The sequence below is a fragment of the Rattus norvegicus genome, chromosome 10 (assembly GCF_021556685.1).
Source record: "Rattus norvegicus strain SHRSP/BbbUtx chromosome 10, alternate assembly SHRSP_T2T, whole genome shotgun sequence".
NCBI lineage: Eukaryota > Metazoa > Chordata > Mammalia > Rodentia > Muridae > Rattus > Rattus norvegicus.
Genome location: NC_141543.1, coordinates 49,097,421 through 49,113,470, shown reverse-complemented (window position 1 = coordinate 49,113,470; position 16,050 = coordinate 49,097,421). Strand labels below are relative to the sequence as shown.

The 16,050-nt window shown below is 41.1% G+C and overlaps 1 protein-coding gene across 1 annotated transcript; it reads right to left on the bottom strand.

Annotated features, from left to right (window-relative positions):
• Positions 1 to 4,896: 4,896 nt before the first annotated feature.
• Or2ak6 (olfactory receptor family 2 subfamily AK member 6) lies at positions 4,897 to 5,817 on the bottom strand. The gene is given in 1 exon segment (NM_001000016.1): positions 4,897 to 5,817. A coding segment is annotated over 1 exon segment (921 nt).
• Between the last annotated feature and the right edge of the window lie 10,233 nt (positions 5,818 to 16,050).

Genomic DNA, 16,050 nt, shown 5'->3' with positions numbered 1-16,050 from the left:
ATACAGTCTCACCCACAAAACCTTCGATCCAAAATATATCCTGCCTACAGGATGTGCAGAGACAAAGATGGAGTAGAGACTGAGGGAATTGTCTACCAATAATTGGTCCAACTGAGATACATTCCATGAATAAGAACCAATCTGTGAGAATATTAATCATACTCTGTTATGCTTGCAGGCAGGAGCCTAGTACAACAACCCTCTGGGATGCTCTACCTAGCAGCTTATTGAAATAGATGAAGACATCCACAGTAAAATATTAAAAGCCCAGTAAATCTTGTGGAAGTGTTGGAGGAAACATATATGAACCCGGAGGGCAAAGGAACTATGTAATAAGACCAAAAGAGTAATCAAACCTGGACACTTGGGGACTCCCAAAGACTGAACTAACAAGCAAAGAACATCTATGGGTTGGACCTAGACTCCCAACAAATGTAGAAAAATGCCCCTTGGTCTTCATGTAGGTCCCCTAAGAACTGGATAGGGTGTTGTATCTAACTATGTTGCCTGCCTGGGCTTTCTTGTCTGACCCCATTAGGAGAGGATGGGCCCATTCTGGAGTGCCATGGTATATTAGGGTAGATTGATACCCAGGGCATGTGCCCCTTTCTCAGAGGAGAGCGGGAGAAGTAATGGGGAGAAGGAACTGTGTGAGAAGGGGAATCGAGGGTATAACTTTGATTGTGATGTGAAGAGAATAAATAAATATTTTTAAAAAATCTTCAACATAAAAAGAAATATAATATATATTCTCCATCTAAAGGACAGGAATGAAGGCATAGTAAGGAGATATCAAGCCACAGCAAGGTCCAGAACCTGTAGTTTTCTGCCAGTCCATGTCTGGCATCTAAGACTTGAAATCCTCCATGTTCCAAAGGCATAGGCAGCCCCACTGCTCCAGCTTGGCTGCCTGTAGCACACATAGACTCTGCCTTGGGCTGCTCCTCACCATGTGCACAGTTTTCCTTGGCAGATGTCCCACAGTCCTGTATCCCCTACATTCTGGGGTCTCCACTGCAATCTAGGCTTCACCTTCACAGACTTGGACCCTGCCACACACTGCCTGACCTCAGCTGCTCTTCATGCCCCACCCCCAGTCCTTCATCTTTCAGGCCTTCAGATAGAGTGGATAATTCTGCCAAAGTCTGATGCCAGCTTGGCAAGGAGCCTGCCCACTGGGTCTCCCACCTGACCAGAGACGCATCAGTTCTGACCCTGGGGAAGCATCTCCTAGTTGGTTGCTGTCAAGGAGCAAAGACTCACTCCAGCCTTTCTTGTTTCCTGTAAACTTGCATCTTTACACATTGGAGACTTTGATGGGTAGGGTTTTGACATCAGGATACTTTCTCCATTGTCACAGTACCAAGCACCAAGTTTCATGGCACTAACCTCTTCAACAACTACAACTCACACCTTCCCTGTGTATACACTGTCTAAACTTTAAACTTGCCTCTTCCAAGCCAATTACTCCACTATCCTTACATCTGACATCACTCAAGTTCTCAGCACATACGTATAATGAATCTAGTTTCTTGGGCCAAATATCACATTAATGGCTAGGGTCTATCTAATTCCTTTTTTTTTTTTTTTTTTTTTTTTTTTTTTTTTTTTTTGGTTCTCTTTTTTCGGAGCTGGGGACCGAACCCAGGGCCTTGCGCTTCCTAGGCAAGCGCTCTACCACTGAGCTAAATCCCCAACCCCTACTAATTCCTAGTTGTTCTTTGAAATGTCATAAGCAAGGTGTCCACTGACAACATTTCTCTCAATGTTCTTGTCTCTGAATTTCTAAGAAATGGGATTCTCTATTCTAGGCTTAAGTCACTTCCACAGTCATACCATGCTCCATACCATGAAGGTTCAAAATCTTCCCAAACACAATTGCCACTGGGGACTGAGGATTCAAATACAGGATTTGTAGGGACAGATCATTCTCAAATCACAGAAATGGGGGAGCACATGAGGTAAGAGTATTGAAAACACTTAGCAACCTCAGTCTTTCAATTTAGAGTAAGTTTATGGATTACATTAACAGAAAAAACTAAAACAGCAAAAGCAAGCCATTTGTGGAGTGTGCAATTGTTATTTTTTTTTTTTACTTTTATTTTATCTGTGTTGGTGTGAGTGTGCAAATATCTTTCAAGTAAAGTTACAGGCGGCTATGAGCTGTGATTTGATGCTGGATATTGAACCCAGATCCCTTGGAAGAACAGATAGTGCTGTTAACCACTGAGCCTTCTCTCTAGTGACAGACATGGTGTTTTCTCACAGAAATATAAAACTGAGACAGTTTTAGGGAGGAATCCTATGCCTGACACTTAGATTTCTATTAAATAACCCATGCCTTTTGCAAGCATGATTTTTCTCCTCTGTAGGTATCTGTGCTCAGTTCCCTTTCGCTATAAAATTTTACTGTATTTTACTGTATTTCCCTTTACTCCCCCAAACTGCATCCACATTTCTCACATTCCATTTAATAGCCTCCTTCTGTTATTATTGTTACAGATGTATATGTATTCATATCTAGCATGTAAAATATATAATAAGTTATATACACTATTGTGTGCACACACAACAGGTGAAATACATTCTTTTTTCCATTTATTTATTCATTTTACATCCAGACTATTCCCCCCTTTTTGTTCCACCTCAAAAATCCCTCCAACATTTCCTTCTTCTCTCCTGAGAGTGTGAGGGTTCCTTGCTTTTCATCCTGGTGTACAAACTCTATGCAGGGAGAGGTGTTTCCTTTACCACTGAGGCAGGACAAGGCAGCCCAGCTAGGGAAATGGGATACCAGAGACAGGCAACAGATGAAACTCATTTTTATTAGTGCCAGAACAGGTGTTTCTATGTATTGCTAAATTTATCACTCTAATTATTGGCACCAATTACAAATAAGCAACAAGGCATCTCTAAAATATTCCAGAACACTTATTATTATTATTTTATTTATGTATAAGTGTGGGTGTGGATCTGGATATATGCATGTAAGGGTTCCAGGAGGTCAGAGGCCTCCAATTCTCAGGAGTTGGAGCTACAGACAGGTGTGTGAGCTACCTTACAAGGGTGCTGGGGCTTGAACTCAAGTCCTCTGGAAGAGCAGCAGTGCTAGTAATGGCATGCCACCACTCTTGCCCTCAGAACATTTATATTTTAATACTGAGGATTACTCATCATGTTACTTACACCAGTACTTAGGTGCTTAGGAGTTTTCATTCATTGGTTCTTTGACTACATGACAATGATTCATTATTTTGAGAATGCAGGGGCCCTAGAAAGCTGGCTTAAGAGTTAAGAGCACTGAATGCTCCCACATGGGACCTGTGTTTGATTACCAGCATCCACATGGTGGCTCAAAAACATCTGTGATTCCAAATTACAACAAAAACAAAAGCTAGTAACTGTATTTAAAAATTCTGTGCATTCTGGCACACAAGTTTAATCCTGACACTTGGTAGGTAGAGGGAAGTGAGCCTAAGTGAATTTGAAGCCATTCTGGGACACATAGGGAGCTCCAGGCTAGCAAAAACTACAAAAATTCTATATACATACATACATACATACATACACACACACTCCCGCACACATGCACATAAAGATATAATCTTGATCTTAAAAAGACATTCAGAATGTTTATTGAAAAAATATTATTGCTGTCAGAATTTATTGTATATAAGCCATGAACAAAAAACAGACATTGTCTTTGGATTTCTAGAGCAAAATAATTCCGGGTCTGTTTCTCTAAATGTCCTTATCACAAAAGTTAGCATGGGTGATCAACATAAATTGAAACAAGGGAGATCAACATAAAGGTGTTTATTGAGAAAGGGTGCATACTGACAGACAGATCCACTGATTATGTTTTTATGAAGTCATTAGTGAATTTTTCAGAAAGGTATTAAAAAAGGGAGTCAGCAAGACATCTGTAAACAGCTTGGAAGAGCTTGGGAATCCCTTTTATTGGATATTTTATGTTTTTGAATTTTAAATGTTATCCCCTTTCCCAGTTTCCCCTCCAGAAAACCCCTATCACATTCTCCTCCCACTGCATCTATGAGGGTGCTCCCCTCCAACACTCACACTCCCACCTTACCGCCCTGGCATTACCACACCCTGGGAAATTGTGCTTTCACAGACCCATGGTCTCTGCTCGTATTGATACCAGATAATGTCATCCTGTGGTGTATATGTGAGTGGAGCCATTGGTTCCTCTATGTGTACTCTTTAGATGGTGTTTTAGTCCCTGGAAGCTATGAGGGGCCTGGTTGGTTGATATTGTTGTTCTTCCTATGGGGTCGAAAACCCCTTCAAGAGCTTGGAAATCTTATTGAGGTGACAATAGTCACACAAGCATCAAAGCAAGCATTAAATTGGCTCCCTCCCTATTTCAAAATTGTCATTAAACTACGTCACATTATAAAAACAGACCAACATTCTTATATAACTGTTGTGCCTGTAAAGGAAAACCAATGAAATAGTCAGATTAATGTAAAATATATACACAGATACAGCTGTACTCATAAACAGTCAAAAGAGCTTCCAGAGCAAGAGGGAGGCAAGTGCAGACCAAGCACCTCTACTGACTTCCATAGTCAGAGAAGCATGGAGCATTGCATCAAGCAGAAGGCTCTGTGGAATGCCAAGCCATCATGACAGGCAGCCAGAGATGCCAGGTCCAGGGACAAAGACCTTCTATCTCCCGAGGAGCCAACATTAACATTACACCCATCAGCTCAGTGTGGCACTATGTGGTCAGAGGTTCATGCTCATGATCAGTCAGTGAGACAAGCTAATGAGCTTCCATCAGAATATCAATCCTGAAATCATCCGAGAGAGTGTCAAGACCAGCCTTTGCATCAGTTCACAAGGCGATCCAAAGTCTCATGTCAACATTTGTCATCCCATTTGTCTCCTCAGGGCTCCTATGACATCCTTGTTCCTCAGGCTGTAGATGAATGGGTTCAGAACGGGGGTGATGATAGAGTAGAGCACAGCCACAACTTTGTCCCTCCCAGGAGAATGCAAGGAGTGTGGCTGGGTGTAGGTATAGAGACCAGTGACATAGAACAGGCTGGCCACAGTCAGGTGGGAAGAGCAGGTGGACACTGCTCTACTCTGTCCCTTCCCTGAACCCATCTGGATTACAACAACCAGCACCCGAGCATAGGAAGCTAGGATGGCCAGGAAGGGTATCAGCACAAGGACAAGGACACTCATGACAATCATATGCTCATATTGGGATGTGTCTTCACACACCAGTGGCAGGAGAGATGGAATCTCACAGAAAAAGTGGTTAATAATCCTAGATCCACAGAATGGAAGTTGAAATACATACACTGTGTGCACTAAAGCATTGATGGAGCTGCTACTCCAGGCACCAGCGACCATGGAGCAGCAGATCTTCCTGCTCATGAGCACAGAATAGCGCAAGGGCTGGCAGATGGCTATATACCTGTCATAGGACATGAAACCCAGCAGGAGGGCTTCACAGCCAGCAAGAGTCAAAAACATAAAGACTTGGATCAGACATCCTAGAAAGGAAATGGTCTTGGTGACTGACAGGAAGTTAACTGCCATCTTGGGCACAGTGGTGGAAATGTACATCATGTCGATGATGGAGACCTGGCTGAGGAGAAAGTACATGGGGGTGTGGAGTGTTCGGTCCAGCCTGATGAGGTGGACCAGTGTGATGTTGCCTATGAGAGCCGCTGCAAAGAGGAGGGCAATGACTATGAAGAGGAAGGTGTCCATGTCTCCATACTGGAAAAGACCAACCAAGGTGAAGTCTGTCCCACAGCTGTGGTTTCCTGTCTCCATGGCTTAGAAGGAATTGTCAAAGCAGATAAAATCTGAGAAGTGCATGACCTGATGAGGACTGTCCTTGAGGATACATTCCTTGGTTAGCTGTAGGGCACTCTCTTCTATCCTTGTTTTAGACTTTCATAATTAAAAAAAAAACAGTTCTTTTAGATATTCTTATTTTTTCTAAAGTGGCAAAATGGATCGTAGCTACACATTCTAATGTAAGACTTTTCTGTTTCAAAGGTTGCATGAGGAATGAATGTACAAAATCATGGAATCCTCTGCTCTATCCCCTTCATTTCTCCTGGCCATTTCCCTTGATGTCTGCAAGCTCTTCTGAACTAGGTCTTGATAAATACCAACACTCTGGCCTCTTTCTAAGGGATTCATGTCACAATCACTTTTTTTTAAACCAGAGGAAGTTCTTGAAAAGGGTTTAGTTAAATGTTTTGACACAATTATATGTAGGTCATGTTGGTTCTGTAACCAAGCATAAAATCACAATCTTGTTATCCTCCTGCCTTTGCCTCCCACATGTTAGGATTTTGAGTGTGCATCATCACACACATTTTATGCAATACTGGATCAAACATATGTTGCTGCAGGATAGATAAACACTCTTCTAGCTAAATTAAATCCTAGTCCTGCATAGATAACTTGAATAGAACATAGAATAAATTAACAACTTGACATTTGCCATGTAGCAAGTCAACACATTCTACCTCAATGGTAATTAAATTATAATGAAAATTAATTTAAAAAAAAACTGTGAAGCAGCTTCTCACACCACATTAAATGTCATGCTAAGCACATTTCAATGGCCAGGCCCCACAGCTCTAGGGTGGTGATCCAGATCTATTTGCCTGTGAGGTCACAGCTAAGGCCAGCAACATGAATTCTTCCACACATGGTTCTGTCCATTTGACGTTCACTGCTAATCAATCCCTGACCTTCAGAGAAGATGAGGTAGTTCAGCATTTTTTCCTCACCATCACAGACTCAGCAAGGGATCCACTATCAACCTAATGAGCAGCAGCTTGGAGGTGTCCTCACTGCAGCACTGCCTTATCTCACAGCATCATGGGGCACACAGGTGTGCACCACTCAACAGCATGTTTAGTATGAATTTGAACACAGATGTGTCAGTCATTCCACCATGGAAAGGTTTAACCCTTTAAAGTAACTCATCAACGCACCCAGGACATGAACAAACTAGGTACATGGAAATAACAATTTTCTCCCATGTAAAGTTAAAGGAAAATGAGTCAACAGTAGAATTAAATGTACCATTTGTTATACAAATATTTTTTGTATATTAGAAATGCAATAGAATCTTGTGCATATCAGGAATATGATGGACTCTAATTGTGGAATAATCTTAGTTTGAAAAACTGAAGTCAAAACAAGACAGATGTATTTCCATACCCCAAGAAGGAACCCTGTGACTCTGCCAGGTCTTGCACCTTCAGGGGGTGATTTTGCTAGACTACCATACCTGTGCTCCCATGCCAGAACACTGAGACCCAGCCCTAATCCCTAAAACTGTGAGATGGTTACATTCTGGAGTGCCTGGGTAACTTGACTACACTCACTTTCACAATGCACATGTTTTAAAAGCAATACCTCAAAATTATTCTAGCCTGGAATAAATCAAAATCAGAACATGAGCCAACAAGAAAAGGATGCAGTGTGCTGTACAAGGTGGTGCCAATCAGACGTACCTGAACCAGCAGGGTGGGACGACTTGTGTCTTCTCACCAACTCTCACTCAGTTCTCTTCACTTCAGGGCTTCACTGGCTGCAGGTTGCCTTGACAGCTGAAGAAATGAGCTGGGGACCAACCTTCTGTTTCCCACCCACCTCAGCCTTGCACATGGCAGAGTCCTATGGGCACTTTCCTCCAGATGTAAGGGACATGGGGTTTGTGTCATATCCTAGGATAACCCATTCAATAACGACTGTGGTCTATACAGCCCCTTTGTTGTCGATTAATCTCTCTAGAAAGTTTGCAGGGATCAGACCTGCAAAGGCTGAGTGACTGACAGTTCACCCCCAATGAGAGACAGTTTGTAGATAGTACACTTATGCCTTCCTCAATGGCCTTTTAAATGAAATTATGGTGTTTGTGATCTTTTTTTTTTTTTACCAAAGAGAGATTGAAAAGTAAAAGTGCTGTGATGTGCTCTGAGGAATGAATCCACTGGAGCCAGGTCATCTGATGTAGGAAGGCTACACTCCCATGGTCAACAATCTCGACAGTATTTTTGGAATTATGTCTACACTATGAATTTGGAAGTTGTTGCTTTCACCTTATATAAACAGACCTTCAGTCAGCACTACAAACTTAAGTGGAAAGTAGATTTGAAATAAAAACACCGTCATCTTTTTTTCTTCCTGGCAAACGCTTAGAATGTCTCAAAGGATCTGGCTACCTGATGAAGGTTTTGACTCTCATGGTTTCTGTCTCATTCCTTATGGGAAAACTAGTCTCTCATCCACAATTAATCACATGGTATAGAACATGTGTTTCATTAGAGCTGGTGTCTGCATTCCATTTCAGAAAAGCACTTAAAATCGAGTTCAGAATCAATGCTCAAATTTTTGTTCAAATTAGTAGCAGCCACAATTCTTTAAGGTTTTTTTGTGTTTCCTTTTTAAGGGATCCTACCTGTTTACTTATGTTGTCCTGTATTTCTTTAAGGGAGTTATTTATGTCCTTCTTAAAGTCCTATAAAATCATCATGAGTTATGATTTTAAATCAAAATCTTGCCATTCCAGTGTGTTGAGGTATCCAGGGCTTCCTGTGATTGGGGGAACTGGGTTTTGATAATGTCAAATGGCCTTAATTTCTATTGCTTATGTTCTTGTCCTTGTCTCTCACAATCTGCTGTCACTAAAATGGCTTGACTCTCCTGTAAGCCTGTGTGTCATAACTCCTTGAGCCTGGATTTTTTTCTAGTGGGATCTGGTACAGAGGGATGTGACCCAGTGTCTGCTCCAGGCACAGGGAGAAACCAATATTTTGTTCTTATATGAAAATTTTGAAAAAGTGTGTGAGTTCCTGGTTGCTAAGGCCATATGTATGGTGTCAGATCTGCTGACCATTCTATTGCTCAAATGCCAACAAGTTCTGCTGAGGAAGACTAAGAATGAGGACTCTGCTGTTTTCTTAAGTCAGTCTGGGAATCAGATTGAGTAACTGACTGAGAGGAATGTCATTTCCTTGACACAGACTGTCTGAGCATTTAGCCTTCGCTGGTAGCATGGCGTGAAGACCTGGGATGTATACTCCAGGGAAGAGGCTACAAACATGATCAAGAGCTTTCTTTCACTCAGCCTTCACTATACTCTACCACAAGATCTTTCCTTAGCTCGATTGGCCTATTATACCTTCCCACCCACTTCCTCATGCAACAGCATTATGGAAAAACACTTTCCTTTTAATTACAGGTGTTCATTTATTATGGTGCATATGACTTGGCTCATGTGTGGCAGTGAGAAGACAACTTGAATGGGAGTTTGCTGCTTTGTGTGCTGGTGACTGAGTGTAAAGAATAACGGTGCCAATGAACAATACACAACAAATAAAAAGACATTAAGGGTTTAACCATGGGTTAGGAAAGGCCTGACAGGGATATCCAAGGGACAGCTTTGAGGTGGCCTTTCATCTGTGTGATTAAAAAGAAGATACCAGAAATTTCTCTTGTTTAGGGAAGTTGATGTTTTTTCATTCCAGAGTGATCTTGGACACTTTAGAAGACAGACAAAAAAAGGAATACTCTAAGAGAGGGTTACAACTACCAGATAGGATGTTCTTGTGTGCAAGGCTGAAGAGTGAGATCTCTGAGTACAAACACAGAACATGAAAGAGAAAAATAGGTGGTGAAAAGAGCTGAACACCCAGAAGTGCTGACCATACTGAGACTGCAGCACAGACTACCACTTCTGCCCACCACTGCGTTCATGCTTGGTCCAAGAGGAAAATGCATAGTGCCTCTGGACACAGGAATATAGCAACAATCAGCTGCATGTACCTGTGGTTTTGTTTGTGCCCTGAATTGAACGGAACCAGTCAAACAGCTCCCTGCACCCAAATCCCATGGGGTGGAGACCTTAACCCTCAGAAGTGAGGACACTCCTGAGAAAACAGAGAAGACTACCCTCTGCCCATATTCCAAACCCAAGAGGACACTGCCTAGTGCCTGCTGTGCCCTCTGGGTACAGTGACCTAGGAGAAGTCAGGGGCAGGATCCTTCGGGTTCCTGCCTGTGCCGAGAGCTGAAAGACAATCACCAGGAGCACCTTCACACCTGAGAGTAGAATTAAGGCCAAATTCTCTGCTCCAAGTGACCTGCCTGGTGGACTCAGGACACACAAGGCAGAAGTCCTCTGGGACAGGGTACTTCCAGTTTCTGGCTGTGCCCAAAACTGAACTGATACCATCCCACAGCTCCCTGTACCTAAATCCCGTGAGGGAGAGAGCTGGACCCTCAGAAATGCAGACACTCCTGAGAAATCAGAGGAGACTACACTCTGCTCACATTCCTGACCCAAGTGGTAATCGCCTAGTAAGAGCTGTGCCCCCCTGGGCACAGAGATCTCGGAGCAGTCAGGGGCAGGACACTTCTGATTCTTGCCTGCACTGAGAGCTGAAAGACAGTCACCATGATCAGCTACACACCTGAGAGCAGAGCACCTGTTTCCAGAAATGACTGAAAGAAAAAGGAAAACAGTTATAGAGTACTACTGACACAGAGGCCTACAGGAGGATCAAGCAACTGTCAGAAACAGCAAGACAAGCTAACACCAAAGAGAACCCGATGACAAGATGCAAGTGCAGGAACCTAGGCAACAGAAACCAAGATTACTTGGTATCATCAGAGCTGAGTTCTCCCACCAAAGAAAAGTTTGAATATCCAAACACACCGGAAAAGCAAGATTTAGATTTAAAAATCACATTTTATGATAATGATGGAGGACTTCAAGAAGGACATAAATAACTCACTTAAAGAAATGCAGGACAACATAAATAAACAAGCAGAAGACCTTAAAGAGGAAACATAAAAATCCCTGAAAGAATTACAGGAAAACACAACCAAACAGCTGAAGGAATTGAACAGTACTGTCCAGGATCTAAAAATGGAAATAGAAACAATGAAGAACTCAGAAATGGAGACAAACCTGGAAATAGAAAACATATGAAAAAGATCAGGAGTCATAGATACAAATATCATCAACAGAACACAAAAGATAGAAGAAAGAATCTCATGGGCAGAGGATGCTATAGAAAACATCGACAAAAACATCAAAGATAATGTAAAACACAAAAAGGTCCTAGCCCAAAAACATCCAGGAAATCCAAGACACAATGAGAAGATCAAACCCAAGTATCATAGGTGTAGAAGATAATGACAACTCCCAACTTAAAGGGCCAGTAAATATACTGAACAAAATTATAGAAGAAAACTTCCCTAACCTAAAGAAAGAGATGCAGATAAATACACAAGAAACCTACAGAACTCCAAATAGATTGGACAGGAAGAGAAATCCCTTCTGTCACATGATAGTTAAAACACCAAATGCACAAAACAAAGAAAGAATATTAAAAGCAGTAAGGGGAAAAGGTCAAGTGATTTATAAAGGCAGACCTCTAAGAATTACACCAGACTTCTCACCAGAGGCTATGAAAGCCAGAAGATCTTGGACAGATGTCATACAGACACTAAGAGAAAAAAATGTCACCCAGGCTTCTATATCCAGCAAAACTCTCAATAAACATGGATGGAGAAAACAAGATATTCCATGTGAAAACCCAATTTACACAATATCTTTCCACAAATCCAGCCATACAAAGATAATAGATGGAAAACACCAACACAAGGAGAGTAACTAAGAGGAACAAAAAGTAAGAATGTTATCTTGCAATGAAACCAAAAGAAGAGAGACAAACAAACATAATTCCACCTCTAACAATGAAAATAACAGGAAGTGACAATCATTATTCCTTAATATATCTCAACATCGACAGACTCAATTCCTCAATAAAAAGACTGACTAACAGACTGTATATTAAAGAGGACCCAGCATTTTGCTGCATACAGGAAACATACCTCAGAGACAAAGAGAGACATTACTTCAGAGTTAAAGGCTGGAAAACAATTTTCCAAGCAGATGTTCCCAAGAAAAAAGCTGGAGTTGCCATTCTAATATTGAATAAAATAGACTTTCAACAAAAAGTCATCAAAAAAGATAAGGAAGGATACTAAATGTTCATTGAAGGAAAAATCCTCCAAGATGAACTTTCAATCCCAAAAATCTATGCTCCAAAGCAAGGGCACCTACATTCATAAAAGAAATCTTACTAAAGCTTAAAGAACAACTCACACAATAATAGTAGGAGATTTCAACACACAACTCTCATCAATGGACAGATCATGGAAACATAAATTACACAGAGACATAGAGAATCTAGCAGAATTCATGAACCAAATGGATATAACAAATATTTACAGAATATTCCATCCTAAAACAAAAGGATATATCTTCTTCTCAGCACCTCATGGTACCTCCTCAAAAACTGACCATATAATTGGTCACAAAACAGGCCTCAACAGATGCAGGAAGATAGAAATAATCCCATGCATCTATCAGATCACCATGCTCTAAGGCTGGTCTCAAAAAACAACAATAACATAATAAAGCCCACATATACACGGAAGTTGAACAACACTCTATTCAATGACAACTTTGTCAAGGAAGAAATAAAGAGAGAAATTAAAGACTTCTTAGAATTTAATGAAATTGACCATACCACATACCCAATTTTATGGGACATGATGAAAGCAATACTAAGAGGAAAGTCATGACTCTGAGATCCTGCAAAAAGAAAGAGGAGAGATCATACATCAGCATCTTGACAGTAAACCTAAAAGCTCTAGAACAAAAAGAAACAAATACACCCAAGAGGAGTAGAAGCCAGGAAACAATCAAATTGAGGCCTGAAATCAACCAAGTAGAAACAGAAAGGATTACACAAAGAATCAACCAACTGTCTCGCGTGCGACCTTGCCAGTAAGAAAACACGTGGGGACATACGAATCCTTGCTGCAGCCAAAACTTTTATTCAATCTTAAGGAGAAGCCCCACACGCCGGAATGGCGCGGCTTATATACACCCTAGCACAGTGCATCCACACCTGATTGGTTGCTTACCCATGATCTCATTAGGCACGCCCCGGAGTGGGCAAAGACCTGGCACGAAGGCACTCTTGCACATGAACACACAGTTAACTTCCTGAAAGGAAGTCGGCTGGTGCGGCAGAGGCCAGCGCCATCTTGTAATGGCGAAAGCAATCCTGGCCTTCCACGTGGGGCGCAGTGGAAGCCAGCGCCATCTTGTGGTGGCGAATGTTATAGTGGCCCTCTACATCTCCCCCTTATTATTTTATTTATAACAATCATGATCACCCTATCACGTGCAATGAGGAAACCTCAGCGATGTGGAAGGGCTGATCAAAGGAATCATTGAGTCTCTCTCATCCCAGTGCAATGGATCCACAGATCCATGGCGTGCAAGAGCAGAGAACTCAGATACCGACTAATTCCTGAGCATAGATAACCAAATTCCAGGGGAGGCCCCTTGTTCAATGGCCACAAGCGCTTGAGTGATAACGGCCTTGTCACATTTCTGTTGAGATCTGAGTTTGCAAACCAACCATAGCATGAACACTAATCCACAGCATAGGGCTGCACCAAACAGAGCCACTCCCGATAAGTAGTGGGCACCTCATTTGGTCCTCCTCAGCTGTTACCACCAAGGGCCATAGTCAAGCCACTCCTATAATAAAATTTAGAATTCCCAATTAATAGCAACTACTCCAGAAAGTTCACCCACTGTGCTGGTCTAACAATAGATTGGGGGAGGATAACTCCAGACTCTGCAGACACAATGTCTGCAGCAGTAATGGCTGCTACAATAGCAGCAAAAGTGTCAAGGTCTTTTCCAGGACAGTTCAGGATCAGTCATTTTTCTCTGGAACAACCAGCAGACAATGGAACCATTTCTGAGATCAGTACAACCAGGGCAGAGTTCCCCAGTCCACAGCAGCTTTATTCAGGTGGCATTCCTGTGAAGCTACAGTTTGTAAAATGACAACACCAGTTAAGGCAGCAAGAGTCACCAGGGAAATGAGGGAGGCAGCAACGGCTGGAGTCCAGTCTTCTCCAGCAAGCAGCAGTGCACAGAGGGTCAGAGAGTGGGCCATAGTGGGACGGGACACACACAGCGGTAACACTGACTGCAGCAACGGCAAAATCTCTGTGATGACAAATGATGAGGGGGAATCTTCCATCTTCCTCTCAGGGCAGAGGAATGACTTCAGGGACCCGAACCAGGAGAGCTGAATCTTTATGCAACCAGGATCAGGAAGTCTCAGCAACCACTCAGGCAGCTGGCACACTCATGTAGCATCCTGTAGAAAAAACACAAACATTCCCTCTTCCCCATATAAAATATCTGGACAGGATCATGTCAATATGTGGATCTTTCTATTTCACCTAGGCAGAAGTATGCCTAGTTGTAGGGTGCCATAAACTTTGGCATCCAAATTTTAAAATTGAAAAAAAAGGAGCATTATTTAGCATACAGGGATAACTCCCCCTTTTTATTTATTAAGATATAGTAAAGATATTTTTTATTAAGGTAAGTCCTCAAGGATTAAATTGAGGACACTGAGCACTTGTATTTATAAATTGACTTGTATACCAAATTATTGTCTCTAGCGTTATTGTTTTGGATATATAAAGAATGAGATTTTTTGACTAATTGTTCCTATGTAAGGCCTACAATCTGTCTGGTATCATTGTCCTCCCTTGTTAAGGAGCCCAGGCAATCCAGTTTCAGTTCTTAAATGGTCTATTAAGGAACAGTACTTAGTGCTCTTAACCACTAAGCCATTTCTCTAGCACCTCACAAACTTTATTTACCTAAACATAAGCATTAATTAGAAATGTCAAATCCTGTAAATATTGTCCAATTTCAGTCTTATTAGAAATCCCTGGCCTGGCAGGGCGAGGCTGAGAATTTAAAGTAAGCAAATGGAGTCTTCCTCTTTTCATATCAACTCTATTACCATTTTCAAAGTTAGGTATGAGCCTAAGGTTTAATTAGTTGTCTGAGCCAGAGCACTGAAAGGACAGTGAGTTGTCAGACAATTTACACTGAAATCACTCACTGATTTTAAGTAGAAAACCTGTCTCTAATAAAGCATTAAGTAATTGAAATCAATTGTAAACCACAAGCCACACATTGGCTATCAGTATGTGAATTGAAAGCTTGATTTTTTTTAACATTTTAAAAACAGTGGCTATAGCACGTAATTTAATAATCTGTTTTGAAGCAATAGAAACTCAAGAGAATAAACACGTGATCCAATCATACATGTAGCCTTTTCATTAGATGAACCACCTATAAATACAGTAAGCGCATTTCCTATGGGTTGTATGCACAAATATACAGGAAGTACAAAAGCATGTAAAGAGTAAAATTATCAATTTTGCCTGAAAAATTTGTATATGTAATAGGCCAAATATCAGTATTTTGTAATAACCAATTAACTGTTGTTTGGAATAAGATATGTTTTATCAGGTTTCTTTTTAAAATACTTCCATGACTCTAGTCTACAATTCTGTATTAATACAGCTGAAGCTTTATCTCCAATGTGCATAACAAAGACCTAAGTCCTCTGGTAGGGTGAGGTACTTAGCCAATTAACATATCCTTAGAAGCTTAAAATTAGCTTCAAATATTCTTTTCTGGAGTAGTGCAACAGCTACTCCCCAAATATTAAAGCTCATTTTGAGAGCAAAGGTTTGTAGTAAAAATTTCCATATACACTGAAAGATTTAAAGTTCTAACTTCTTACATTGAAGAAGCAACAAAATTACATAATATAAGGCTATTAGCCATTCTTAATGATATCACTTTATTGGCTCTCTAAAATTATAAGCAAGCTCACGAAATGAAAACTCAAAATCAATCCTCTAAATCTATCTTGAAATGGCAGTTGGAGTAAACAGACTGGCTGTAATGTTCTCACGAGTTCCAAAACCTCATCATTTGTAAATCCTGTAACAGTCTCTATCTGTTTGATTTTTCTTAATTACAAATAAGTTTGAGTTAGTCAATGTAACACTGGCAATCCTTAATCACAATCTTTAAGTTCTCCTTGTAACACCAGAGCACAACCA